We start from the raw sequence: 27,975 nt of genomic DNA, 5'->3' as shown, positions 1-27,975 counted from the left end.
AGTCCAGAGCCCAAACACGCTGCACCTCCCCATTCTTTTCCTTCTTTAATAAACATGGCTGAACTGAAAACTGAGGGTGAATGAAAAGACTGAACACGTATGATCTGGTTGAAGCTAAACCACAGCTCCCCGTACATCAAACTGTTGATTTACTAAGATGACTAAACGTGGAGTGTTTGTTTCGCGTGGCAGAGACTATAAGCTATAGCATAAAAAGCAGGAAAAGTTCAGAGTTTGACAGCCGCTATCGAGGAGACTTTTACGGGACAGATCAGATCACCAACGCAAACCAAACTGGGCTTTTGCATTTATGGAAATCATGTTTTTGCACACGTACTCTGCTGAAGAAACCGTGGACTAGATGCTAAAAAGTCGCCTAAACAGTTCAAACCGGCTCGTTTTGAAGTAGATGGATTTGCAGTTTGATCCGGGTTTCGCATATTCATCGTGTCGAGCTGTTTAAACGATGTTCTCTGGTAAACAAACTAGGCCGACTTTTAAGTCTTATCTTCCTCCTCTTCAGGTAAGTGTGCAGCTATGAAACACTAGCATGCTAACACATAGCAACTGCAGACACATTCATCATGCTCGAATATAAAGATTCATCTGGGCTTTTATTCTCTGTGAGAACTGTCCAGTGTCTAGTTTTTACTTATTTTGATATTGGCACATGTTTCGTTTTGTTTGTGACTTGAGGTGTCAGTTCTTTACAGTGTCTACGTGTTGGTATTATTATTGACTAATGTTTCATAGTACTGTTTTTAATCTAGCGAAATACCATCGACGTACTGTGTGATAATTATGTATTTAATAATCATTTAGCATCAAAAGTCAATGTACCTTATGTTACCTTTGGGTACCATCAGTGTTTGATGATACGTGTAAAGTGGGTATGTGATGGTGTTTTTAATATTCTTTACTCAGACCGATGTGAAAAGAAGCCCTCAACTTCCCATCAAGAAACTCGAAGCAAAACTTCTTCCAGGTTAGTCATTTTCAAAATATTTCTCTGGAAAAAAAATGAATGTGGATCATTTCCCATTGACTACAAAGTGCACGGACAGGTAGAGATCATCACAGTTTTGAGAGGCATGGTTGAAGATTTGATCTGGTAACCAGGGTTCAAACCGCAAAAATGGTTGATTCATGTGCTGGGGTTTGTGGCTCTAAATATACAAGTAAATTTATAAGCAAGTAACTTTATATAAGAACTTGTCCGGTGGTTTGCTTGAAACTACCACATTTTCATACATTGAAAATCAACAGAAGGCTGTGTTAGCAAGATTGACTTTTTTACCATTCCAGGAGAGATGAACAAGCTATTATGAGTATGGAAGTTGTGTATTGTGTATGAAAGACAGACATGAGTCAAAAATGACCTGAACATATTCACTGAGGTCCTTACAGAACAGTATCTTATCCAAACCCATTTCCTGCACTTCTGCTGCCTATGAATTATTAAAATACTTTAAATGTGATCTTAAATATCGAACCTGTGATCTAGTTGGTTGTGTTTGGGTTTTTATATAAGCTGAGGATTTTACACAGGGTCTCATTCCCATGGAAAGTAATTTCAGGCGCACATTTCATAAGGTAAGAAGAATTTCTTGTTAGATAATCTCCTCAGAAAAACCTGACGGTTCTTCTATGCCAACATCAATGAAATTATAATTTAACAGCCTCCTTCATCCTACTTGAACATATTTGAATGTTTTTATTTAAATTTCATGAATATGAATCGGCTACTTTATGATTTCTTCCAGTTTTTTATTAAAATGGTAAAAATACAGCAGTTGAAACCATTAAGAGATCACTTAAAACATTTTTTTTTATTTGCAGAAAATTGAATGGGGACAAAATGACAAAAAATATATTAAACAAGTTCATATTTATGCTTGGGACACAAAATACTAACGCTTTTACATTTCGAAAATGATGGACTTTTTGCACAAGCTTTCACGCGTCGTTGCATTCTTTTAATCTTTTACGTTGCAGTTGGGTGTCATTCCTGAGTTTTGTTTCTGTTCAACAGACACCTGACTGGAATGGCCACAAACAGAAATGCTGTTCAAGGCAAAACTTGCTATTGTGTTGTTATGGCCATAATATTAGTAAATTGCTTGTGTCATTTTCAATTAACATATTAACAGTTATCTTGCACAACCAACAACATTTGCAAAGGGTGTGTAAGCTTCTACCTCCAATTCTCATATCTTGAATAGACAGTACATGTAGTTTCAAGGATCACAGTTAAAAAGTCACCTTGGCTTTTGTTCTCTTACCTTTCTAACCCATGCTATGTCAGATATACACAAATGTACACAAAGACCAACCGTTCACAACCAGAGTGTCAGCTTCGACTATTCGATGGCTGAGATGGTATCTGACAGGTTTTCTGTTCCTAGAAGCTTTGGGAAACCATCAGAAAGGGCGGCTGCAGTATGGCAACTCTTTTAGACGTTCACTCCTTATAATTAAGCTGCACAACACAGACCTTCCCTGTTTCCAAAATAGACATCCAACACCGAAATGAAAACAAAAACTCCCTTACGCAATTACTTCTGTGTTTTGTAGGCCACGTGACAGTTTTAGCCTGCTATACATCAACTTTCTACATAACCTAAATATTTATGCTTCTGACAATCTCATATTAATCTTGAGTACCCATAGAGTAGTATCGCATACGTCGTATCTTCGAAGAGTATTTAGTTTGACCACAATTATAAAAGATAGATACAGCTGTACGATTACTTCCAAAATCATTTGGCGCGTGTGGGGGGGAGGGGTAGGCTGAACTACAGCACATTGTCAACAAAAAACAGACATCAGTTTCAGTCACCACATGCAGTTCATGTCTGGCATCTATTAGTGCTGGACGGCTCCATATATCCGTTTCAAACGATCTCCAAATCCAGCATTTTATCCATCGTTTAAATACCATTCATCACCCAAATGCAGTGAACAAACAAACACCTGAACTTCGCGAACATATGCTCTCTCTCTCTCTCCTACACACAAGTGAAAGTGACGTCTGCGCATGCTCCTTCTCCTGCTCTCCATGTGCTTTTCCGGCAGAATTGTCCAATAAGGGACTAAGAAACATTCGAAAAAAATGTTCCGAAACCTGTACGATCACAGGGAGAGTGTATTGAGGACAGAGATACTAACATTATAGACGCAACTAATTTTTTGACAAGTTGACCATGTTAAGCATGAGAAGATACCACATTTAACATTGAAAAGAAATTCAGAATACATGACACATGGTTGTAGCACCCCTTTAAGATGCAGTGGAACGTGCTATAATTTCAAGGTTTTTTTTACTCAACTCAACTCAAATTTATATAGCGCTTTTAACAATTTTCATTGTTACAAAGCAGCTGTACATGAGACACATTGAATACAAGTATGAATTCTAAAGCAGCCCCCCCGGCCAGGCAGATAGTGCAAAACAATATGCAAACGGTGGTGAGGAACCCAAAACTCCCATCGAGAAAAAAAATCTCAGGGGAACCCAGGCCCAACCAGGGGATTCCAGTTCCCCTCTGGCAAAAGCTGCTGCCTCTGCACAAGCTCACAAGCTTTACCAATCTTGTCTCAAGTTGAAATACAAATTTTCTTTCTATTGTGATAAAGAATGTGCCATAAATGTTTGTTTTGGTGGTTGTTTTAATATAGCCGTTCTCATGAACTTATGGGTGCAGTAGCACACAAAAGCAGTGTTCAGTTATCAGTGCCTTTGTAGAAATGCCATATTCTCAGCAATATTTTTCACCCATGCATACTTTATTCTGCAACCAGAAACGTGTAAGAAAAACGGTCAGAATCACATGAAAATGTAGTTTGTGGTCTCTGGGCATCTGATATGAGTAGGCTCTTACTCTACTGTGAGTATACATCATATTAAGCATATTTAAGTATTAATCCCATTAGGTGTGAAAATTGAGAAGAAATCTGTCATTTTGTTGTTCATTGTTGATATATTTTCTGTTTAGACCATTTGTTTCTGATGCACACAGAGTGAACTGTGAAAGGAATTGCTTCAGGTTGGAATGCAGAGAAGTTTGCTCACATTTACCTAAAAGACACATGGTTTTATCTTTGTCTTCCTTTTTTGTGATGTTTTACACAGTGGCGCCGTTTCGCTAAAACCTAGGCTATGGCAAAATTTCCTTTGGCCAAACAACAACGACATTCCAAAGTAGAACATAAATTATACCTCGTGATATCTAAACAAAACGTGTACAAGAATCCAGAAAACTGAATGAATGCACAAAGACTTGCAGATAACTAACTTTACCCTCATATCGTTTAAAATGTGGTTTTTAAAGCTCTAATTTCTGCAGCAAAAGGCGACTACTAAACCATCTGTCAAACCATTTATACTGTGTGTGACAATCGCTTCAAACTCACAGCCAGATGTTGTCATGACAACCACCAACGACAACGTTAAGCAGGTGCAAATCTAAAATAAAGATTTATACATCTGGCTTGGGCAGATGAGACTGTTGTGTGACTGTTCAAATAAAAAGAATAATTGATTTGCCAATTTATTGACATATGTCGAAAATAAAGACCTCCTACTACCCTTACCATACAGTTTATTATTAAACACCTGTTACTGTTAGGCATTTTTGCACACATATTGTTTCCACTGTTTTGTTTGAATGCTTGGTTATGGCAACTGCCATACGCAATCTCTGGCCCTGGTCTAACATGTGGTGAGATTTCAGTTGAAAGTATTCTTTCAGAAATGAATGGTCCATTTAAATCTCTCCACCATTCCCTGCACACAGACGGAGGCCTAAAAGTGACCAGCCATCTCAACAAACATGGCTGTTGTCTAATGAACGGTGTCCTTTTACAAACCCACACACACATTCTCTGTCTCTCTCTCTCTCTCTCTCTCTCTCTCTCTCTCTCTCTCTCTCCCTCTCTCTCTCTCTCTCTCTATGTTGTTGTTGTTATCATGTTGCTTTGATCCATTAACGTGTGAAATGCAACAGGAGACTATTTCTCTGCTTAATTCGATCCCACCTTAAGGACACAGCGTCCTACGGTTACTGCATTTGTTGCCTTCTCTGTCCTCTCTCACTAGCCCTATAGCTTTAGCTAACAGAACGTTTTGTTTTAACCTTCATGTATGGAGATCAGAGTCACAACTTTAACGTCAGAAGAACCCATGCAGGATGTACAAACAGAATCTTTAAATTAAAAGTAGCATTAAAAACACATTTGGCACCATAGCATCAATTATACAACAATAAAGTACACAATATTTCATTCTTGGCATTAAGTCTAGAACAGCTATATAAGTTTCATGATAAGTGTTTATTACAAGTGTCATGGCTTTGAGGTGTGCTGGCATGTATAACTAGGTTTGAGACAGCCATCACATTCATATATTTATTGTGACATCACAATATGGTGTATTATGCACATTTTGTGATTAGTTTACACCAGTGATGGTTGCATTGTTGGTGGTGCATACGTACAAAACTTTTACTGTAGTTGTTCCTATAGCTCAGTTGGTAAGCATTGTGTTGGCAATGTAAAGGTTATTGGTTTGAGCCCGAGGTAAAGTATAGCTTGAATGAAATGTAAATTGCTTTGGATGAAGTTGTCTACCTGGCAAGCAAACGTTCTGTATTGTGTCGTCATTTGGCAGTGCATTAGCCATCACAGCTATCTGTATATCAGACGCGATTTCTTTAGGACTGCAAGGGAAGCTCAGCTTCCCCTATAATTGTCAAAAAATGAATGGTCAAATATATGTACTTTTATGTTAACATTTTATTGACTAAAAATGCGTTAAACACGTTCATCTCGAACGAAAACAATTTTGTTCAGAATCAGCTACTTAAGTCGGCTGACTCGATTTCCTTCTCATTCATTCCCATAGCGTACAGTGCATTACTCTGTTGAAGCCCAGCGTCCATTGACTTCAATGGGGCTGCTTTAAACAGTTTTTTTCAGTGCTTAGAAACAAGACAGTCATTGGATAATGCTGCGATTATGTCCCGCCCACGGACGCTCAGCGTCTCTGGGATGAATGGAGGAGTGGGCTGGCCCGGACTCCGAGCATCTGCGTGATGATTGGAGGGTCTGTCATCTCTTTTTAATCCACTTTTATGTCCTAAAACACTCGTTTTTTGGGATCGACAGCTTATAAAAACGTATTTTTTTTTTTTTTAGCTTGTTTGCTATACACATTGTCACATATCAGCTTTTAGACATTTTTTTTTTTTTTTTTTTATAAATCATAAATGACAAGGAGGCGGCAGCTTCTCGCAATGCAAAGAGACTGTTGGTGTGGGCGTGGGCGTGGTCTTCAGATTATGACGCGTATCACTCTGTGTCTCGATTTCCAACTCAGTCCCATCGCGGATTTTGCATGTGTAGTCGAAAGACAAACTGCTGCAACCTTCATCGTATATTTCACACAATTTCACACCACAATCATTGTTTCAGTCTAACATAATTCCCACATTTCCTCCCGTTGAGTTTAATATATATATATATATATATATATTAGATCGTTAGTTCATTAATTCATATAGTCTGAACTAGCCAGCTTGCAAACTGCACACGATGGCAGACAGTGCTAATATTGTCGACCTGATTTTGGCAAAGCCATTAGAAAGTCTTCCTTACGAGGTGAAACTTAGAATTAAACAGCAGGGCAGATCAACACCTAAGATTGATTTAGTGCAAAAGATAGGGAAAAGTAACAGGTCTTTTCAGCTCTCCTGGTATGATAAAGTTAACTGGCTGACTGGAAGTGCTGTGAAAAAGAAAATGTACTGCTGGCCATGTCTCTTGACATGGGTTACAGAGCATTTTCTTGAAAAGGAACGTAGGGCAGAATTTACATATAAATAAATGGACAATTTTTATGAGTTAGGCCGAAAATGAGCTTCCCCTCTTTAAAAGATCAGCAGCCGCCACTGCTGTATATCCTTCCCATCAGTCGTCTATATGTATCTGCTGTTGTTTATTGGTAGATTAGAGAGACTAATCTGCTGGTTAATCCCTGCAAAATGGCAGTCAGACGCACACAGTGCACAAGGGACCAGTACTGACGGTCATTAGTAAACTGGCCTTATTGTGGAACGGTAACTGGAAGAGGAAACTGTGTGAAATTTGTCAATTTTGAGCGTCCTTGAAAAGTAAAGAAAGATTTTGTGGGTTTTCTGTGGACATGTTTTGTTAATATTTTACGAATTTGTATGCTTTGGGGAGATCTGTTTTCGATTTCGGACCCATTGCACGAAAGTATTTCTTTTTTCTGTGTTTAAGTGCTATAATCGGGACCACGGTGCATCTAGCAACCCAGAAAACCTGGAAAAACAAGATCCGAGTAACTCAGTTTTGTTAAGCCTTTCTCTGCAAGCATGTGAGAAATCGACCGGTTCAGATTTTGCTCCTGATGTGACGTAGACGCAGCGTTTTATTATAATTTAACTGCCCCCTAATCTACACAATTCCACCCACGGCGCTTCACAAGCGACAGCGGTGTATGTGACATCATGGCTAAAGTTCATGGACTCTGTTCATGAACTTTCATGAAAGTTCATGGACTCTAACAAGCAATGTAGAGTCCTGACCTCGGAAGAGACAGGATTGGATTTTTTATTTATTTTTTGGAAATCCATCAGAAACTATAAGTAAAAAAACCTGCTTGTTTACGCGAATCACTTCAAGCCAGAGTGCTTTATCAGCCCTTGGACAGTACAAGCAGGATTAGCTTCAAAGTTGTTTCTCAAGAGGGATTGAGACCAACTGAATGAGACAAAGCTGCCGATGCAAGTAATATTTAATAACAGTCTGAATTGACTAACATGTACCGTATATATGTAGGTGGATAACGTTAGCATATGATAGCGATGAAAGTCAGTCAAGGGCTGAATAGAACATTCAAAGCCAGTGTTAAACTTACTGTATATTTATATGACATTTGTCAAATGGGCACTTGGAATTTAGCTGTATGCATGTTAATACATTATGTGCATTAATATGTTCAGCTGCGGCAAGCTGTTTGTTTTGCTAATGAACAGGGGCAAACACTGGGATTAGTTTCGTTTTAAACGTCTCAAATCATTCGTCTTTAGGCTGAAAAATCTGTCACAGTTTACTGGTTATGTTCTCACATTTTGTGTGTAATGTTATAACTGGTCAATGACAAGCACTAAAATCCACGTAATTCCGCTGAGATCTGCAGGTGCGTATTCCGTGGATTTTAGGCAAACATACAGGCACATCGTGAGTGTATTAGGATGTGCTGTTTGCTGTGACAGATTTTTTTTGTCTCAAAACAAATTGTTTGAGACGCTTAAAACTAAACTAACCGCAGATTATTTAGCTAAACCATTGCGATGGCAGTACTACACGTGTGTTGTGTTGACACGCCGGACAGAAGGGGGACGAGGTCCGCTGTAACTCATTTTCATTTAAAGAGACATGCACCAAAACGTGTTACTGTGAGCATAGCTGTTTTTGATGAGGCAAAAAGGGTTTAGTTTACGCAGCCATCGAGTATTTTTAAGCAAAATATGTTCCAGACATTTCATGAAGACCCTAATAAATCATATCAACTTGTTGAAGGTGCTCATTTATTGAGTCCTTTAAGGGTGGGGCTTCATTCTTGCTTCTACAATAATACATATTACACATTTCACATTGCAGTGACTTCATGCAACATGACTATCTCATAGGGGAGATCAGGTTAAAAAGCCCCATTGTAAAATTGTAAAGCTGTGGGGGGAATTGTGGAATTCTGCAAAATGAATTGACATTGTTTAAATGAAACTTAAGTTCAATTGATTATATTAATAGCTGGTAACCCTGTACAGATATACTTCGTAAACATGTGCTCAGATTCTGAGGAAAACTGCTTTCTCCAGAACCCCATGGGAGCAGATTCCATGCATACCTAGTCATAAATGAATTGGTTTTACTGGTTTGACTCTCTTAACCAGTTTTGTACCTTTTTATTCAAAATCTCCCTTTATTTGCCACGGGGACTAACCTCCATCTTAGTTAGCCTGCACCATTGCCCTACTGTAACCTCTGAAAGCAATCCCAGCTGTGAGATAGAGCAACACTGACAAAAATCCTCTCTCACTCAAACACAAAGTGATCACAGCTGGAGTTTGTGTTTTCTTCTCTCTAACTCTTCCTCTCAGCGCCTTGATTATCTTTCTCCAATATATGCAAGTCCCTCTTAATGTTTCCCTCTTAATGTCTCTGGACATTTCTCTGAACGAAGAGAGGAAGTGAGCTATGTTTAGATCTAAGCAAAATGTGTTTTGTGGGTGTGACGGCTGTCTTATGTGCTCTCTCGAGCTCAGCCAGAGACGGAAGTAAAGATGTTAGCCATAACCATAGCTTTAAAAAATCTGCAGGGGCAGATATGGGCAGAATTTGGGTGTCCATAATTTATAAATGTCTACATGTTCTCTGACCCTTGAACTTTCTGAGCTTTGTTTATTTATTTGTTAGTTTAATTCGGTTATATATGAATAATATTACAAATATTATACATAACAGTATTTGAAATGCATTCAAACCGCTGTAAATAATAGTACAGTCACCTGCTGCTATCTTTTTACACTTTAACTATTATATATTCTGTGCAGATTGGCTCTGTTCATGCTGGTTATGTCTTTGATGAAACCGCCACTTTTCATCTGTTTGTTTAAAAAAAAAGTGTTCATGACTCTCAACATGCTAAAAGTTTATGCGACTGTTTAGTCTTCACAACAGGTTGTTTCATTTAGTGGGGCATAATTTTTCCCACATGAAAGGAGGCTCATGGTCCTCTCTCAGTGGAACACCAGCATAAAGAGGCTCAAGTGTGTGTTACCTGAGCGGTTATTGATCCAGAAGGATGGACCGTCTTTCTTAATTCAGACTTTAACTAGAACCTGCTGTTGTTTTGTTAAGGAATAGAACCATCTTGCAAACAAAATGCACTTTTGCTCATTGCTTGTCTTAGTCATGCATTGCTAGAACTACTTTTTTATGGACAGCTTTTTTGCTTGTTGCTTAATGTGGTATTTGGACATACTTGAAAAAATTGGACGACATAAAAATTAGAAATTTTATATTTGAATCACTCCCCTCATGTATATAATTATCTCTACATTCATAGACTGTAATGTTGCAGTTCACAATAAAGGAAATGACCAACTGGCAAGTGACTCACAAAGTAAAAAAAAATGTTGCATTTGGTAGGTGTGAATTTTAGACTCTGGATCCAAACCAATGTACCAGCTTAACACCAAGCACATTCTGTTCCTTTCAGACTCCATGATTAGTCTTAAGAAATATTGAAAATTATGCCAAAAAAAATAAATCTGTTTACACAAATTAGATTTAGTGTTGCACCCACTAATCCACGTTATAACTTTTTTGGTCTGTTACAGCACTACATTTTCCGAGTTTAACACGTTATAATGTTCAAACAGAATAAACAAAGAATGCGAATACAATTTGTTTTCCCTTACTTGAAATCTCACATTCTTGTTAATGCTTCACAGGTGAGATCGTTGTGAACGAAGCAAACTTTGTGAGGAAATGCATAGGAGGAGAAACCTGTCAGGATGACCTTTGGGGGAAGCTTGTCTGTACCAACTTCAAGATTTCCTTCATTACCCATAATTCCTTGCCACAGCAGGTAACCACAAACAAATTCATCTTTTAATGTAAAATTTATAATGTTATTAAAAATGTTTTTATTTAGGTTTAAATTTCAAATAGCTCAGTGGTAAGAGTAATGTGTTATCAACGCAAGGTTGTGGGTTCGATCCCAGGGGATTGCACATACCTATGTATAAATGTATAGGATTATCCAATATAAGTCGCTTTGGATAAAAGCGTCTGCCAAATGCATAAATGTAAACGAACTTTTATAAATATATTAATTTGTAATATATCAGTATAGTTTTTTTGTATTAAAACATTTGTGTCAGATAATCTTATTCATAATGACATCTGCATTTAGAGCAGTACTGACATCTCTAGCAATTCCACAGGACTGAATTTTGTTTTGCTGTTTTTCAATGCAAATAGAAAAGGTTTAACCCTTTACCCAGAAACCCTGTAAAAACAATTTGGACCATGTCATTTGAAAAAATTCAAAGTTCTTTTCCATAGCAGTGGAAACTACTGTATGTTTGCACTACTTCCTGTATGTATCTGTAAATCTGCTGTCAAGCATGTTAATCATCAGCCACAGTCAGTTAGCCATCACAGATGACTAAAGAATAAAGGGTGACTTGTTAGACTTGAAAAATATAATGATTCATCCCTAAACTTAGGACAGATATGATTATTACTGGGAGTTTTTGATTAAAAAGTACAAATAGTCACACTTATGAATACAGCAGTAATTGAACATAATGGAAAATGACTATTGTGCTTTTTTTTTTAAAGAGGTTCCAGTGCACACACCGTCTCCTGGGTGAGCATGATGTCCCGCTAGCGTGTGTGGAGCAGGCAGTGACAGGTAATTCTACAACACCTGAACACACACTTCCCAAAGTAGTACAGTGAGGGAAAACATTACTTGACCTCCTGCTGATTGTGTATGTTTGCCTGGTTACAAGGAAAGGAAGGGTCTATCATTTTTATGGTAGGTTTATTTTAACTGATAGAGACAGAATATAAAAAAAATGGGGGAAAATGTTTTATAAAGGTTATAAATTGATTTGGATTTCATTCAGAGAAATAGGTAGTTGATCCCCTACCAACCAGCAAGAATTCTGGCTCCACAGATTGGTTATGTGTCTATATGGACCACATATTAGTCTTGTCACTTTAAGAAATTACTCCTTAGTCACCTTGTTATGTATATAAAAGATGCCTGCCAACATTGTCCGACCAAATAGGGTTTAAAGGATGTCAGGGACAGGATTGTAGACATGCACAAACCTTGAATAGGCTACAGACTGAAGCTTGGTGAGAAGGAGAAAACTGTTGGTGCGATTATTTGGAAATAGAAGAAATACAAAATAACTATCAAATGCCCTTGGTCAGGAGCTCCCTGCAAGATTTCCCCAAATGGAGTAAAGATGATCATGAGAAATGTTAAAGATCAGCCCAGAACTACACATAAGAAGCCTGTTTATGATTTTGAGACAGTGTCCGGATCCGGACCCGGAGGGAATTAAATCCAGACCCGCTTGTTTGACTGTTTGCCGCTCCACTCAGACCAATCGATGCATGACATCACATGACCACGAGAGAGAGAGATGAGACCTGCCTGCTCTGTATGCTTTTGAATCGCTCTCACGATAGTGCGATGTCAATTGCTTCCGTGAAATCCAGGAAGTGTATGATGTTTGACGTAATCGAGCGGGTTAATAAAACGACACTTCACCGAGGTGTGTGCACGGTTCTATAGGTGAAGATGTCCGTTACTAAAAAAATAAAAGTTGACGAAGAAAACCGAGCTTTTAAAGATGACTGGTCAGCAGTATCCACACAACACAGAGGTGAGGACAACAAAACTATGACAGCTAAGGTCTTCATATGAATCAACAAATATGTTGAATTTTGGATTTGTTGTAAATGTATTTTAATTGCAAAATAATTGTTAATTCATTATAAAAAGTTATAAGGATGTGTATTAAAAACTCATTTTGAAACAACCAATTGTCCGGACCTTTGACATTCTCGTGAATTCAGATTTGGACCTTTGAAAGTAGACTTTGAGAAGCCCTGCGCTATGCCATAATAGATTGAAATCCTGAAGCACCCGCAAGGTCCTCCTGCCCAAGACGGCCCGTCTGGCTCATCTGAAGTTTGACAATGAACATCAAAATGATTCAGAAAAGGCTTTGGTGAAAGCGCTGGCACTGGTGTGAGACCAAAATTGACTCCTGTGTTTGGAGGGAGAGAAATGCTGACTATGACCCCAAGAACACCATCCCTACACAGAAGCACAGTGTTGGAAACATTGATCACTGAAGATGGGTCTTGGATGTGCCTTTAACATGACAAAGACCCAAAACATATTGCCAAGGAGAAGCACATTAAATGTCCTAGCCAGTCTCTAGACCCTAGTCCTATAGAAAATCTGTGAAGGAGGCTAAAACTCTATTTGCTGAGCGACAGCCAAGAAACTTTAAAGATTGACAGAGGAGTGGACTAAAATGTATCCTGACACATGTGTAAACCTGGTGACCAACTATCAGAAATGTTTACCTCTGTGCTTGCCAACAAGGATTTCTCCACAAAGTACAAAGTAATTTTTTTTTTCCTTTACATAAAAAAATTCCCTGCTTTTTATTTTTATTTTATGTCTCTATCAGTTAAATATACCAACCATAAAAATGATAGACCCTTCATTTCTTTCTAAGCTGGCAAATTTACAAAATCAGCAGGGGATCAAATAATTATTTCCCTCACTGTATTGCATGCTTCGTATCTTCGAAGAGTCTTTAGTTTGATCACGTTTATAAAATACAGATAAAGCTGTCCGTTTATTTCCGAAAATAGGCGACGTCCTGAACGCGTGTGGGGGGCAGAACTATAGCACGAGCACACAATACATCATCGTATTATCCCTGGATATCTGTTGATTCAATATAAGTACGTGTTTTTTGCATAATGCACGTAAGTGCCCATTCCCAACAAAGCACAGACATATGACTCAGGTTCACTTACCACGTGCGGTTCATGACCAGCTTCTTTTAGCACTGGGACCACTCCATCAATCAGTTTCAATGGTCTCTAAATCTAGCGTTTATATAAAACTCATCTGAAATGAAGTGAATAAACAAACACACCTGAACGAAGCACACAACTTTTTCTCTCCCTCTCACTGCTTTTCCAGGAGAATAGCCAAAGAATAGACTAAGAAGAGTTGTTACGTAACGGAATTTCATGTTCGAAAAAAACTTCCTGAAACCTATGAACCTTGGGGAGTGTATCAAGCACAGAAATACTACATCATTCATCCAACTCGTTTTTTGACAAGTTGAAGTCAGAATTAGGGCTGTCACAATTATGAAATTTGGCTGTCGAATAATTTTGTATAAATTATAAATTGCGATTATGACGATTAATTGTATGTTTTAGGGCTTTGACATTTAATTCTCATAGATTTTTTTTTATTCTGCTTTGAAATGACCATTTTGTTCTGTACATAAGACCGTCTTTTTTCTTGGAAATACATCTGAAAAAATGGGGTCATCATATATTTAAGGCGTAGGCTTTTACGTGTCAATAACACAATTGACAAATTCTTGTTAATTGATCAGGGCTGATTTGAAGCCATCATTAAAATGCTATCAGTCATAGCAAAGCTTCTAGTCTGTTTTTTCTCACTTGCAAGACTACCATAACATTTTACTTCTATGTTGATGACATTTTGGTTTTAATCTCGCGAGATCTCGTAACACCCCTACTATATATTCACTTAAATAAGCAATATGCAGGCACAACAGCTCCCACTTATTTATTCTATAGAGATGTTCAATAATTTCAAAATAAATGTTCATGATAATTTACTCACCCCAATGTCATCCAAGACGTTTATGTATTTTTTTCTTTAAGAAATTAAGGTTTTGGATGAAAACGCATTTCAGGATTTTTCTCCATATAGTGGACTTCAATGGACTCCAAAAGTTGAAGGGCCAAATTTACAGTTATAGGGCAGGGCTTTAAACGATACCAGACGATGAATTAAGCTCAGTTTATACTTGTGTGTAGGACCTACGCCGTAGTCTGGAGAGGTGGTCTAGTGGGTTAAACCACTGAACTGGTAAATCAATAGTTGCTGGTTCGATCCCAGCAGCCACCACCAGTGTGTCCTTGAGCAAGACACTTTACTCCATGTTGCTCCAGGAAGATTGTCCCTGTAATAAGTGCAATGTAAGTCGCTTTGGATAAAAGCGTCTGCCAAATGCCTAAATGTAAATGTAAATGTAAATGTATACCATACACCGAAGCCTGACATGCACCTCCCCAAAAATGTAACTATGTGGACCCCAAGCGCTGTGATTGGTCTGTTTGAACCCCTCCCTCAGGTTAGAAAACTCTGAGATAGCGCCATGTCTCAAACGCATCTCCGAATGAATTATCCAAATAAATTATTTGTTCTTCTGTTTTTAACATCCCAAACTGCAACAAAAGTGCCTGTTTACTTGCTGCTATCACTGCTAATGCTTCTCAAAGGAGTTGCTTCTTATTCGACTCTTGTCTTGGTTACACAAGCAACACGTGTGTGGACAGTGAATAAAAATGTATATGCTTTACAAACTGAAATTCTCGCCTTGCTTTGTTCTACGATGCACGTTCACGACTTCAATACGTAATTACGTTGAAAAGGTTACGTTTGACGTAGGTGGAAGTACCGAGTTGAAATGTTTCCCAAAATATTGTGCTTTAGTTCTTTTCTGTCTTGCTCTTCAAAAGAAATGGGTTTGCTAAGGGATTGCTCTTTCGGAGCTCATAAGTTCTCAGTTATATTTTATATGTAAGCAGAAGCTTTGTCTAAAACAGTGGTTCTCAAACATTTTCCCTTAGTTAACAACAGTGCATCGCTTTGCCCCCCCCCAAATGAAGACTTATTAAAATAAACTTAGAATTTTCATAAATTCAAAAACATATTCAGTCACACAATGCAGGAACATCAGTTCTTTGGTGGCTTTATTTTTCTGATGTTTGACTGCATGAAAATGAACAGGTTTCTGTATTTCATAAATGCCACAAAATCTTTGGCCCCCTGGATCCATCTAAGGTCCCCCAGTTTGAGAACCACTGGTTTAAAATTCCTCTAAGTACAAAAGTAACGAACAAAAAGATTGTCAACATACTTTAACAGTTTAGAGCTATAGTGTTAATGTAATGTCTAAATATGACTATAATTTAGTCTTTGGAGACTTTAATGAGAAATATTCCTGCTGAAACGTCTCACTTTGACATCGGTTATGACTTTGACATCCCTGTCTTGGTCGATACATTGTTCAGATTTTTCAGAAACCCTTAAGGAGATGTGAGACCCACTTACATGTCAGAAATGTGAGATTTAAGCAAAAAGCTGTTTAGGAGAAACAAGATGTCGATGAAATCTCATTGTATCTCTTTCTATCTTCCTTTTCTAACCTTATTTCTATCCTTTTTTCTTCTCCCAAACTACTAGAATTTTTGCATTAACATAACAGAAAGGATGACGTGTCCTAAATGAATAACTGTAGCCCAGTTTGCTTGGATTTTGTCCACTAAGAATGCAGTCAGTTGCGACAGTACAGAGTAGCTACATAACCTGTTTGGCTGGCTGTTTTCAGTATAGCTGTAGATGAGCTCATGCAGTCAGACTGGAGCTCGAGTCTGGTCAGATTAAAATGTTTGTGTTAGATCCTTGCACTCCCCTCAATGCTGACTTAGCCCCCTAAGTGCTGGATTTTTATGCTGAACTGAGCATGAGCATAAAGCCTGCTTTTTTTTCTTTTATACTCTGTCTGCCCGTGTGGCTTTAACAAAAGACCTTTATAGAGATTCAATTTTGCCAAAAGCACACGGTGTTCTTTGAAGCTCCAGTCTGTCAGCACACAGTGACCCCGACAGTGTGGGATGGGTCATTTGGAGGCTTTGCGAACATGATATTTGCTTTGATACACCTGCTCTATAAACAAGAAATTAGTATCAAGTCCTGTTTATACACAATAAACAGCTGTTTTTTATTTATTTTTGTCATCCAGTGAAAATGATTCCGCTGTATCTATGTCACAAACACAGTTCTAGTTGTTAAATAGGCATGTGTGTAAAGTTTAAGTCTTGCATGTTATGTATATTAGACATACTTTGTTTGTCTGAAACTTTTCATTCAGAGCAGACTGACCACCAGAGATTTTTAGTGTCCGCCTACTAGAACAAGAACCATCTGACCTGAGTTTATTTTTATATGAATATATGCATTTAATTTGGTGACCATTTCCTCTCACTATTCGTCTATTAATAGATAGCATTACTTAAATAAGAGGAACTCTGAGGTAAACTGTTTTTCTCTAGAACTACAGATGTTAAAAACAGAACAGAAGTGAAAATGTACTTCACTTGTATTCCTTTTTATAACATTCTGATGTCTGTTACTTTAGGGAAGAAGATCTGACCTTATTCTTTCACTCGTTTTTGTATTATACTTCTACTTACTTTACAATTTATACTCATGAATAAAGTTAGATTACTTTGTATTTGAATAAATTATTTTAAATATTTGTTTACATTGTTCAGTATGTCTGCAGTATAGCATACAGGTTATTAAGTGGAGAGTTGTTCAATTGTGAGATTAGTGAGATTACTGTATGGGGTGTAGATGTGGTTTAACAGGAAGTGTATGTGCACATTCAACCCTGTTGCTCACGCAGGTGGCAAAAGTCTGGCTGATGTCATATCCAGATCCTGTTTCACCGTTTTCAGTCATCAGTAAATCAGTAATCATGACCGAAACACATGTTTGTTTGTTTTTCTAGTGAATGATGCAAAGGGGAAGCAGAAGGTTTTAGGATCCAATCAGAAGCTGAAGTTTAACCCCACTGAGCTCATCTTATACTGCAAAGACTTCCGCATCATTCGCTTCCGCTTTGATGAGGCCGGACCTGAGAGTGCCAAAAAGGTACACAACCCATGCGCGCAAGCATAATGCTCATCTCTTGCCATCCGAAACATTCTCACATTACATTTCATACATGTATGGATTTGGCAGACGGTTTTATCCCATACATTTGTTTCTAAGTATGTGACATCCCCTGGGATCAAACCCACGACCTTGCCGTTGTTGTTGCCTTACCACTGATCTACAGGAAAGCTCACACATGCCCACGTGCCTCTGCATTCCATGTGATTTTCAATTAGTTTAAGAGGATTAAAAATTAATCCAAGCTTTGACTGCACCGCCCCACACATGTCTAACACATGAGTTTTAAAGTAAAATTGTCAACACAGTATGAGGAACCCGAGGATGGTTTTGAGTTATTTTTCTTTGAATGAAGTAGAAACTTGCATTGTATCAATTTTGATCTGTGTTTTTTTTGTTTGTTTTGTCAGTGCCTCGCTTAACTGTGGAGAAACTTTTCTTAGATTTGTAATAGAACTATAGGCCTGCGATATTTCTAGAGCAAAGAGACAAGACTGTCCTTTCGTCTGCTGCTCTCTCCTACTGAGATGTTGTAGGAAAAGGGGATTATAGTTTGATGCTTTTCTTTCATCCACCCTGTCCGTCTGGAGGACTCCTAATGCACAGCAGACCTGTAATAAGCTATGTCTCATCTTTTTGACTAGTCAGAGAGGAGCTATATTCATCTATTCCTGCTTTTGCCTTTTGTACGCGTATAAGGCAACATTGTCATTATTTATTCACCATTATGTCTTTGAAAAAAATGTCTTTCTTCTGTGAAATACAAAAGAATATACTCTGAAAAATGTGGTTTTGTGTCCATACAATAGAAGTCAATGGGGGCCAGTGTCGTTTGGTTACCATCATTCTTCAAAATATCTTCTTTTGTGTTCTGCAGAAGAAAGTAAGTCACACAGTTTTGGAATGACATGAGTGTGAAGAAATGACTTTTTTAATATTTGAATGGCTGTCAGAAAAAAACTCTCTACTTTCTTTTTACGCAAGATCCAAAACTTTGCTCGCTCGTATCCGATGAACAAAAGAGTCGGAGAAGCTCTGGAACGGAACTTTAGGATAAATGTGTGTGTTTTCTATGCACTCAGAAAGTGAGAGTTACCCTCAAAGGGCTTTTTGTTCCTCCTGGTTTTTCTTGCCCCTCAGTCCCCCTTTCTTCACACATTCTCAGAAGCTGGCAGACTGTTTATAGCTGAACTCTGACACCTCTTTTTCCCACCTCCCCCTTTTCCTTTACTTCTTCTATACCTCCTCCTCTCGTTGTCCCTAGTTCATGTCCTGTATTGGGGAATATTTGCTAGGTAACATCATGTGAAACGCATTGCTTCCCCCAGTCAAACATTTTCCTATTGCCTAAAGGAAAACTCCTGTTGCTCTTTCTAAAACATAAACGGGTTTAAATGCCGCCTTTAAGAATCCAGTGAGTAACGGTCGATGACTAATCATCATTCCACAGATACTGTGAAAACCGTTCACTTCGCTCTGAGTCATGCTACAGGAATGGCCAATCAGGATCCGTTCTGCTACAGGACTGATGGAACTGGAGGCCGCTATTCACCTCTGACAGCCATTGAGTCCGGCCCACAATGTGGAACTTCGTTTTATACAAAGTTCCAGGTTGCCGAGCAACAGCAGCTGTTGTGAGGCAACAAGATGGGTTTGTAGGCCGGTGTGAGTCACAGAGCTCATTGCGTGATGGCATCAGCTTGTATAAAGAGAGCTTTTTATCTGCTTTATGGTGAAGATATAACAGGAGGGAGAGACATTCCTCACCAGAGCACTCTTTATTTTATGAGGCACAGAGCTTGTGATGCTTTTGGTGGGAACATCAAACGCTTCGACTTTTCACTGCTGTGCATTTTTTGCCTTTTAAGTCAGTCTGGGCGAAGAGTGAAAAGAATGACCTAATTAAGATGTTTTCAATGGCTGGAGGAACAGTTCAGATGTGCCAAAGCTGTCAAGTTTCAAAATGAAACAATATAAAAACATGGTGAAAGGAGTGCATGTGACCTGTGCAGTATATTTCAATTGATCTGATTCACAAAACAGACTCAATTATTCATTTATGGGAAACACTTAAAAGTAAATGATGGTAGAATATTGATTTATTTGAAGTCTTATCTAGAGTTATATAGACGTTCTAACTTAAGCCAAATGTCAGTGTTGCTAATGTGTTTGGACTTTAAAAGAGGAACTCTGTGTTTATGTTTTAAAGTGCTGGTCTGGAATGGTGTTTTGGGATTTGAATGCGTCGTCGCCGGTGTGTGGGGAAAGGAAGCGTGTGTAATTATTACTGAGCGCAGTTAACTTCTAGAAACTCATTTTTTCATTTGAAAGATGGAAAAAAGCCAACTGGCCAATTTCCTAATATCCAGTTGTAAATTACAGATCTGCTTTATCATTTTCTCTCCTCACGATTTGATCTTCTTGTTTTGTTGCCTCCATAGGAATGTACTGTCAGCATACAGGTGTCTGAAAACTGTTGTCAATACAAACAGAGGATTCAGTACATTCTTTGGTTGTGGGGAACAGGAGTTATATGATGTTATTATTTTCAATCTTCCTTTTGACATGAATTAGACTGACTCTAATGCATGTGTAGTAAAGTTTTCATGCTTGGATCTGACAGCTGTGCTCAGACAAGCTCTTCTGAATGAATAAACATGGGAGATAACAAACATGTGTTGCAGGAAAACAAAGAAGATGAGAAAAAAACCTGCACCACGTCTTTTGGGGGATCGTCCGAACACTGTAGTAATTTGTTTTGAGAGTTCTATAAAGCAATACAGTCACTTATTTGCCAACGGGGTTGTGTGGTGAGCATCTTAGTATTGCAAGATTGTTGTTATTAAAAAGTACATGGAATTTTTGAGCATGTGTTATTTTCACTGCCAAATGCCTGTGTCAAGATAACAAATATGTTTGTTGCATTTGTTACAGAGCAGCACTGTATGAAATGTCACTGTACTTTTAGCATTGGTAGAGGAAGCATAAACCATATTTTATTAGTAGATATTAAAGTGATAGTTCACCCAAAAAGGACAATTCTGACATTTACTCACCCTCAGATTCTAAACCTGCATAAAAAATATTGTTCTGCTGAACTCAAAGAAAGATATTTGGAAGAATGCCGGTAACCAAACAAATCTCATCCTCTATTGACTCCCAAAGTATTTAATTTCCGTACTATAGCAGTAAATGGGGGGAATTTCACAATATCGCAGTTCTGTCATTTTAGGAAACCATGGTGACGCTAGCAATGACGGTCTTGCAGAAAAAACGCTTGCACCTGTAGTCATGTGTGATGTGCTCTTACAGGTATGTCTGGCAATCGCTCATTACTCCCACCCTGCGGACCCACAGCTGCTCTTCGGATTCGAATACGTCGGAAAACGATACCACGGATCAACAGGTATGAAAACATGCATTTACTAGCAACAGCAAGCGCTACTTAAATGGGTCGAGCGGTCCATACATACAAGTTAAGACACAAGAAAACTTTCCAGGGAATTCAAAGTGTGCGTGTTTCCAAAGTCCTGGTTATGAATAGCAGGGCCTATATTGAGATTGAAACAGATGCATTTAGGCTATCTATGTCATCTTTAGAAATTACAGAATGTGAGACTGCATGTATGCAAACACCGTTTTGAATCTATACATTTGGCACTTGTTGGCACTTATCATTAAATTAAACACACTTCTTTTACATATTACATATATCTGTATTAAATAATACATTAATATGTTCGTAGACATTTAGGAAACATGCTAAGTTCATATATTGGTTTGTTCAAAAAACAATGCTCTAGTTATTCCACACTGAAATGTGCTTTCCATGCTGGAATGTCTGTTTTTGTTTTGGTCCGTGTGACCCCGCCCACTGACTATTTAGTCACTAGTGTATTTCGACAGCTCGGTTGCCAGTTGGCCACAATCACTGCATATTGCAGACAAACGATCTGGGTCAGAGAAGATTCCACCCTTTCTGGTACTATAACGTTGCAAACTTTGAAAGAATCGCTATATTATTTTACAACTGACCAGGAGTAATATACAATTTTACTACGGTTATTATTTAAATATTTAAATAAGACCGCAATATAGCCCGTAAATGCGACCTCCAGAGGACACAACCTCAGCTGCTGAGTTATATTTGCCAACATCAAAACCACTAACGTATAAATTATCAGATAAACGTGTAAGAGTTTATGCTTTCCATTACACTCCTGTACTTGTCCAACAACTCCTGTGAGGGTTGAGTCTGAGGAGGATGAGGGGCGGGGAAAACCCTCGCCAATATTTTGAATTTGGTATGCGATACCAAGCTCAACCGCTAGGTGTGAATGTTGAATACAGCTCCTATAAAGATTTTGTAATGTGATATTTCATATAACACTATGTCAACATTGACAAAACATTGAGAGTTGGTTTTGCTTGTTGTGTTACAAATTGAACTAGCAGTGTTTGAGACCCATCCAATACATAAAAAATGGCAATGAAAAGCTATGAAAAGGGCTAATATAATATGGTGTTTTTTTAGGTGAGTGGGTGAATGGTGTTGCCCCTGGTGGGGGGCTGCAGACCCCTCTCTTCGACTGTTCTTCTGACTGGGACCGAGAGATCAAGCGCACAGGTGCCTCTGAATGGAGGGTGTGTTCCATCAATCAAGGTTATTTCATCTCGCCCAGGTGAGCGTGTATGGCAGTTTACATAATACTGATGTATTTTGATTATAAACAGTTTTAAGATCATTGTACTTGCAAGTTGTACTTATAATCTTTGTTATGTAGCCAGTGACACAAGGGTTTTTGTTGCAGAAAAAAATAACAAAATACTGTATAAAGTTTAAATATGAAGTTATATGATCCTGTAATGTGAGTCAGAAGCACAGTGTTTATACGGTATAAATGACCTGTCTCAATAAATGCTATGATATGATGGTTGGAGATCCCAAGTGATGAAATGACGAGATGATCACATGTGAATCTGCTCAGGCAGACTGGATAGTATGGCAATAATCCTCAGGAATGAAAGCACTTATCTTACCGATCCACATGAACAGTTAGTGACAGGTCAATGTCTTTAGAACACCCACACAAAGATCAAATAACCTCACAGAAGTGCTGACGGTGTCTGGATGGGGTTTGGTTGCATGAACTCTTGATCTAATGTGCAAGAGACTGTTTCCATAAAGTTTAATGTCTTTCCTGGTGTTTGCAGTCTCCCAGAGTTCTTTGTGGTTCCGGTATCTCTAGCAGATCAGGATCTGAAGCAGTACGCCTGCTACTTTAACTCTCAGCGTATCCCGGTGAGTGCTGTGGACCAGATCAAATTATTTGTGAAAGAGTTAGAAGAAAATATCATTTTTAGTCTGATTCTTAGACAAAGTCATGAGTTAAAATATTGCAGAATGGAATTGAATAGGTGTGGGGGTACAGTATATTAAAGTTAGCCATAATAAATCTGGGAAATTTTCAAACATTTGGGCCTAAATTGAAGGATAATGATTTGTGTTTGTAATGTAGTTATGGTGTTGGAATCACCCCAGTGGGAGTGCTCTGGTCCGAATGTCTAACAATAGTGACCCACAACAACAGAGGAAGGTGGAACAGAGGTAAGAGAACATTGATGAATGAATATTCTGTCTTCATTTACTCGTCCCCAAGTTGTTCCAAATCTATAAATGTCTTTGTTCTGATAAAGACAGAGAAAGATATTTGGATCCCATTGACTATCATATATCATAGTAGGCAAAAATGCTTTATAAGTTTCTTTCTTCTGTTGAACACAAAAGAAGATATGTAAAAAAATTATCGCTGTCATAATTATTAAATAATCGTCAATTATTTAATATAATCGCAATAATAATAATTCAGATATCCGCAATTATTGTAAATCCTTAGAAAACAAGGGTGATATGCAGCATTTTACACCCACCGTCCTTGATATACACTCACTGTTACGTTCGAATGACATTTCTTCATCATTTGAGTTGCATCAGATTTATATTTTTGGTGTTTTCGAGTTGTATTAAAGTGATTCCAGATTTGCTGCATCTACACAGCAACATCATCCATATATCTCATTCCCTCTATAGTGACCTTAATAGAAAAGACTGTTACTAGATATTTTCATATTTCTTAATGTATCTATATTTTATTAGCTGTTACAATTGTCAAAGCCTTTAAGCAGACAATTATTTGAATTATTTATTAGACAATTAATCGTCAGCCAAATTTCATAATCCTGACAGCCCTATGCCAACAACAGAGAGGAGGTTCAGATCAGTCACATTCTGATGTCTCGTGTGTTTGATGACAAACTTTTCACTTGAGGGTGAATTCACTCGTGGCAGTCATGGCCTAATGGTTAGAGAGTCAGAGTCGTGACCAGAAGAAGATTCCCGGTTCGATTTTCAAGGGCCGGCGGGTAACGACTGAAGTGCCCTTGAGCAAGGCACCTTACCCCCACTTGCTCCCCGGGCGCTACATGCTGTGCGTGTGTTCAATACACACTGGATGGGCTAAAAGCAGAGGTCACATTTCGGGCATGGGTCACCATAACTTCTCACTTAAGTGATGACAGAATTTGTATTTTGGGTGAACTGTCCCTTTAAATCCAAACCGAAGAGATCTAAAAAAGATTGTTTAAGGGAAGTAGATTTGGTTGTATCTCAATATCTCAAGTAATCACAATGCTGTTTTAAATGTATCCAATTAATTATATCTGAATTGTTACGCTTTCCGCCTGTTCATTTTCTCTGTCTTTTGGCACAATAGCTCATACATCCTCAAATACAATCAGTCAAATTCTGTTTTCAATACCAGGTCAAGGTGTGTTTTAGATGAAACCCATTAATAAAAACATTCCTCTGTGATTCTACAGGATTTCCAGTGCCATAACTAAAAGCCACCCCCTGCGCAGTGACGTCTTCAAATCAGATCTGGACAAAAACCTCCCGAACATCCAGGATATACAGGCCGCTCTTCTGAAACTGAGACAAATCTGTGTTATAGGTAATCCAGGACACATCTTATGATTCAGCAGTACTGGAATTGAATGAAATTGACAAGTCATCAAGAATGATGTTTGGACATTCCTAGTGTCAAACAAAATTATTTTTGGCATCTTAATTTAGTTTCAGAGCCATTAAAAACATGTTAGCTCTCTGACAAATGGCATTTCAGCGTTTTCTGTCTTTTTGCTTGTATTTTATGTGCACGTACAGATCCCTTTGAGGAGTCCGAAGAGAAGTGGCCTTCTTCTTTAGAGAGCTCAAGATGGATGGAGTATGTGAGGTATGTGTGTGAAACACTCCGCAGTCACCCACAGCATATTCAAGCTTTCAACGTTTTGAACTTGTGCCAGAGAAATTAGAAACAAGCATGTGTTTGTGTGTTCTCTACGCTTCTGTGTGGAGATGTAGCTGTGAGATACACTCGTGAGATTGCTATGGCTTGTTTTTTCACAGGACTTTTCTGCGACACGCAGTGGAGGTCGTCTACATGCTGGACAGCAGACACGTCTCCGTCATTCTTCTAGGTAAGATACTCGCTATACAAGATATTCGCTACTGTTGTAGATTATTAAAGAAATAAATATTTACAACTTAAATATATATAAACAGCATCAAAGTATCATGGTTTGTATTATTTATTTGCATCATATTTACATTTTTCTTATGTTCTGTGGTCCAAACATTCACAAAATCTGAATACTGTCAAAGTTGGAAATAATCGAAAATATTCCTTTCATTTGCTCTGTTTTCATTATCGACACCTTGTCAATCACATCGATGATAACTTCTAATTGATTTAGTCTTTTAATCCACGATTGTTTGTGTCTCTACAGAAAAGGAGGATCGTGACCTGAGCTGTGTGATTTCCTGTCTGGTGCAGCTGATGTGTGATCCTCACTGCAGGAGTCTGCACGGCTTCCAGGGTCTCATCCAGAAGGAGTGGGTGATGGCTGGACATCGCTTCCTGGACCGCTGCAATCATCTTAAGAAGAATGACAGAGAGGAGGTGCATATCAGTCACATTCTGATGTCTTGTGTGTTCATTCATGAACGGCCCGCTGTTCATCAGGCTTCATTGGTCGTGCCGTCTCTCTGCAGTCTCCTGTGTTTCTGCTGTTTCTGGACTGCGTGTGGCAGCTGTGGAATCAGTATCCAGCGGCGTTCGAGTTCACTGAGGTGTACCTGACCGTACTTGGGGACAGTATGTGGCTTCCCATCTTTAGTACCTTTCTCTTCAACTGCCCAAGACAAAGAGCAGAGCACAGCAGGGTTAGATGACTTCTTTTTTTGACTATTTTAGCTTGGCTTTAGCCTATGTGTTAAAGTGATGGTCCCTCAAAAATGTCCCTCTCTTTAGGATTTTGCCATCAGTAAGAGCATTCATCTGGGACAGGACCAGGCTCTCCGCTTTCCTCCTGTGTGGGACTGGTCTCAGCAGTTCAGTCTTAAAGACCAGACTCTCTTCAATAATCCGTTGTATGTGGGCAAGATTGCTACCTGTGTGCAGAACGGCACTGTGAAAACATTCACACACAGACGCAGCAAGGTGAGTGCTTTACTTCTGATAATCTGCACGCCGGATCAACATACAGAAATGCTAAGGTTCTTTATAAACTATCGATTTAACAACAAAAAGCTAATTTTACATTTTCAATGTAGCGATATATAAAAACTGAAGCACAAACGCAATAGCACTGTCAAGTATTTCCTGTTTCTTCCCCAGAAAAACTACAGTTCCACATTGCGAGGTTTGCCCTCCGCCCTCCGAAATGGATCCTTCAGCCATCACGACACCCTGACACGGAGGAACTCCCTTGTTATGCGTCTTCGCCCTGATTTGTCCCAGACACGGGAGCAGCCGGAGAGCCCCTCGGAGCGCTTTGTTCGGGACTGGTTCTCTCGTCCCGCCGACCTACAAGGCCTTCTGCTTCCCCAGCTCCTGCCGTCTCACCTGTCTCTCTGGAAGCTCTTCTTCCTGCGCTGGGTCCCCGAGATACAGATTCCTCAGGGTGGTCCCGTCACCGTCTTTCACAAACTCTCTGTACTTACAGATGAGATTGAGATGCTGCAGAACCAGCTGAGACAGTATAAAGGGGCCGGAGGAACTCCTAACAACACTCAGGTGGAGCCCAGCAAAATGTACTTCAAGGCGACCTCGACTCCTCATCAGTCCCATGGTCCCCCGGAGTACCTAAGCTCTTCTTTCCCGTTCTCCCCCGTGGGTAACCTGTGTCGCCCCGGCATCTTGGGGACTCCTCTTAGCAAATTCCTCAATGGTGCCAAGATCTGGCTGTCTACTGAGACGCTGGCTAATGAGACGATTTGAGGTCCATGTGGGGAGGAGTCTGAGGTCATATCATGTTTCAGGACAACAGATCAAATCACTGTCAAGAGAGACAAACGTGAAGATGTCCGAAGATATTCTCAGTTTTGTTCGTGATTGTGTTGCCGTGCGGTACTGACGGTTATTTGAACAGTCTGTTGCGAGTTCACAGTCGTGGGCGGGTGGGATATTTTTATTTTTTGCACATGAATAAAAATATAGCTCCAATCGCACATCTTTCTGATTGTAAGCAATTGTTCTACACTGCTGTGGAAACTATTTTTCTGATGTTAAACTGTTGTTGGATCTGCGTGGAGCTTGTGGCATTAGCTGGAAGGAAGAAGAACTTTAAATTAAATCTAAATTAAAGTGTGTATATTTTAACTTTTTATCCTAACCTTTTTTTAGACTTATTAAAACCTTCTGGTAAGGTCTAACGTAATTAGCATTGTTTATATGAATAACCAAAATTGTGAAAAATTGATGTAGGAAGTGACATTTGTTTACCAGTGTAAACCTAAATAGCAGGCAAGTGTTCACAAGGAGATCTTTCAGACCGGCTGGGTTTCAGTCTGTTAGACCCCGCCCAGAATGACTGACACCTGCTTGAGCCAATCAGCTGGTTGATTGGACATAGCATAGGTGTGGTCAATGTCTTGACGTGTTTGTAAGAGACAAATTATAGTCCACTTTGCAAGATGTAAATGCTGGTTTACTGGTTTTATAATAAATCTTACATTTAATTCAATCTTGGAAGATATACATTTTGATTTGGTTATAAATGTTTTATTAATTCAATTCTGTTCAAACTTTTGTGCAGTGTTAAAGAACTGCAATAAGGCATTCTTATGGACCAGCATTGTTTAAGTCTTCTGAAGTGGTATATAATTTAAGAACCTTAATGCTAATAAATTAAAGCACATGTGAATTTTTGCTTTTAGGTTCCTAGGACTGTAATATTTTTTTGTTTGATTATATGTAGCCTTTTCAGAAACA

General features: G+C 38.7%; 1 protein-coding gene across 1 annotated transcript; it reads left to right on the top strand.

Annotated features, from left to right (window-relative positions):
• The first annotated feature begins 18 nt into the window (after positions 1-18).
• On the top strand, positions 19-27,975 carry mtmr10 (myotubularin related protein 10). Its single transcript, XM_056746866.1, has 16 exons — positions 19-523; positions 925-985; positions 10,542-10,678; positions 11,437-11,509; positions 17,481-17,623; positions 20,957-21,050; positions 22,179-22,326; positions 22,859-22,946; positions 23,164-23,252; positions 24,524-24,654; positions 24,867-24,936; positions 25,110-25,180; positions 25,490-25,662; positions 25,755-25,925; positions 26,014-26,202; positions 26,380-27,975. Exons 1-16 carry the CDS (start codon positions 467-469, stop codon positions 26,980-26,982), a joined length of 2,298 nt encoding a protein of 765 aa, XP_056602844.1. The 5' UTR covers positions 19-466; the 3' UTR covers positions 26,983-27,975.

This window comes from Triplophysa dalaica, chromosome 1, assembly GCF_015846415.1.
Source record: "Triplophysa dalaica isolate WHDGS20190420 chromosome 1, ASM1584641v1, whole genome shotgun sequence".
NCBI classification, from domain to species: Eukaryota; Metazoa; Chordata; class Actinopteri; order Cypriniformes; family Nemacheilidae; genus Triplophysa; species Triplophysa dalaica.
This window is presented reverse-complemented; position numbering and strand designations above follow the sequence as displayed.

Coding starts and splice junctions, on each gene's coding strand:
- mtmr10 (XM_056746866.1), top strand. CDS start 467: ATGTTCTCTGGTAAACAAACTAGGCCGACTTTTAAGTCTTATCTTCCT. Junction 11,510..17,480: donor TGTGGAGCAGGCAGTGACAG/GTAATTCTACAA, acceptor TTGTTTTTCTAG/TGAATGATGCAAAGGGGAAG. Junction 25,663..25,754: donor AGAAGAATGACAGAGAGGAG/GTGCATATCAGT, acceptor GTCTCTCTGCAG/TCTCCTGTGTTTCTGCTGTT.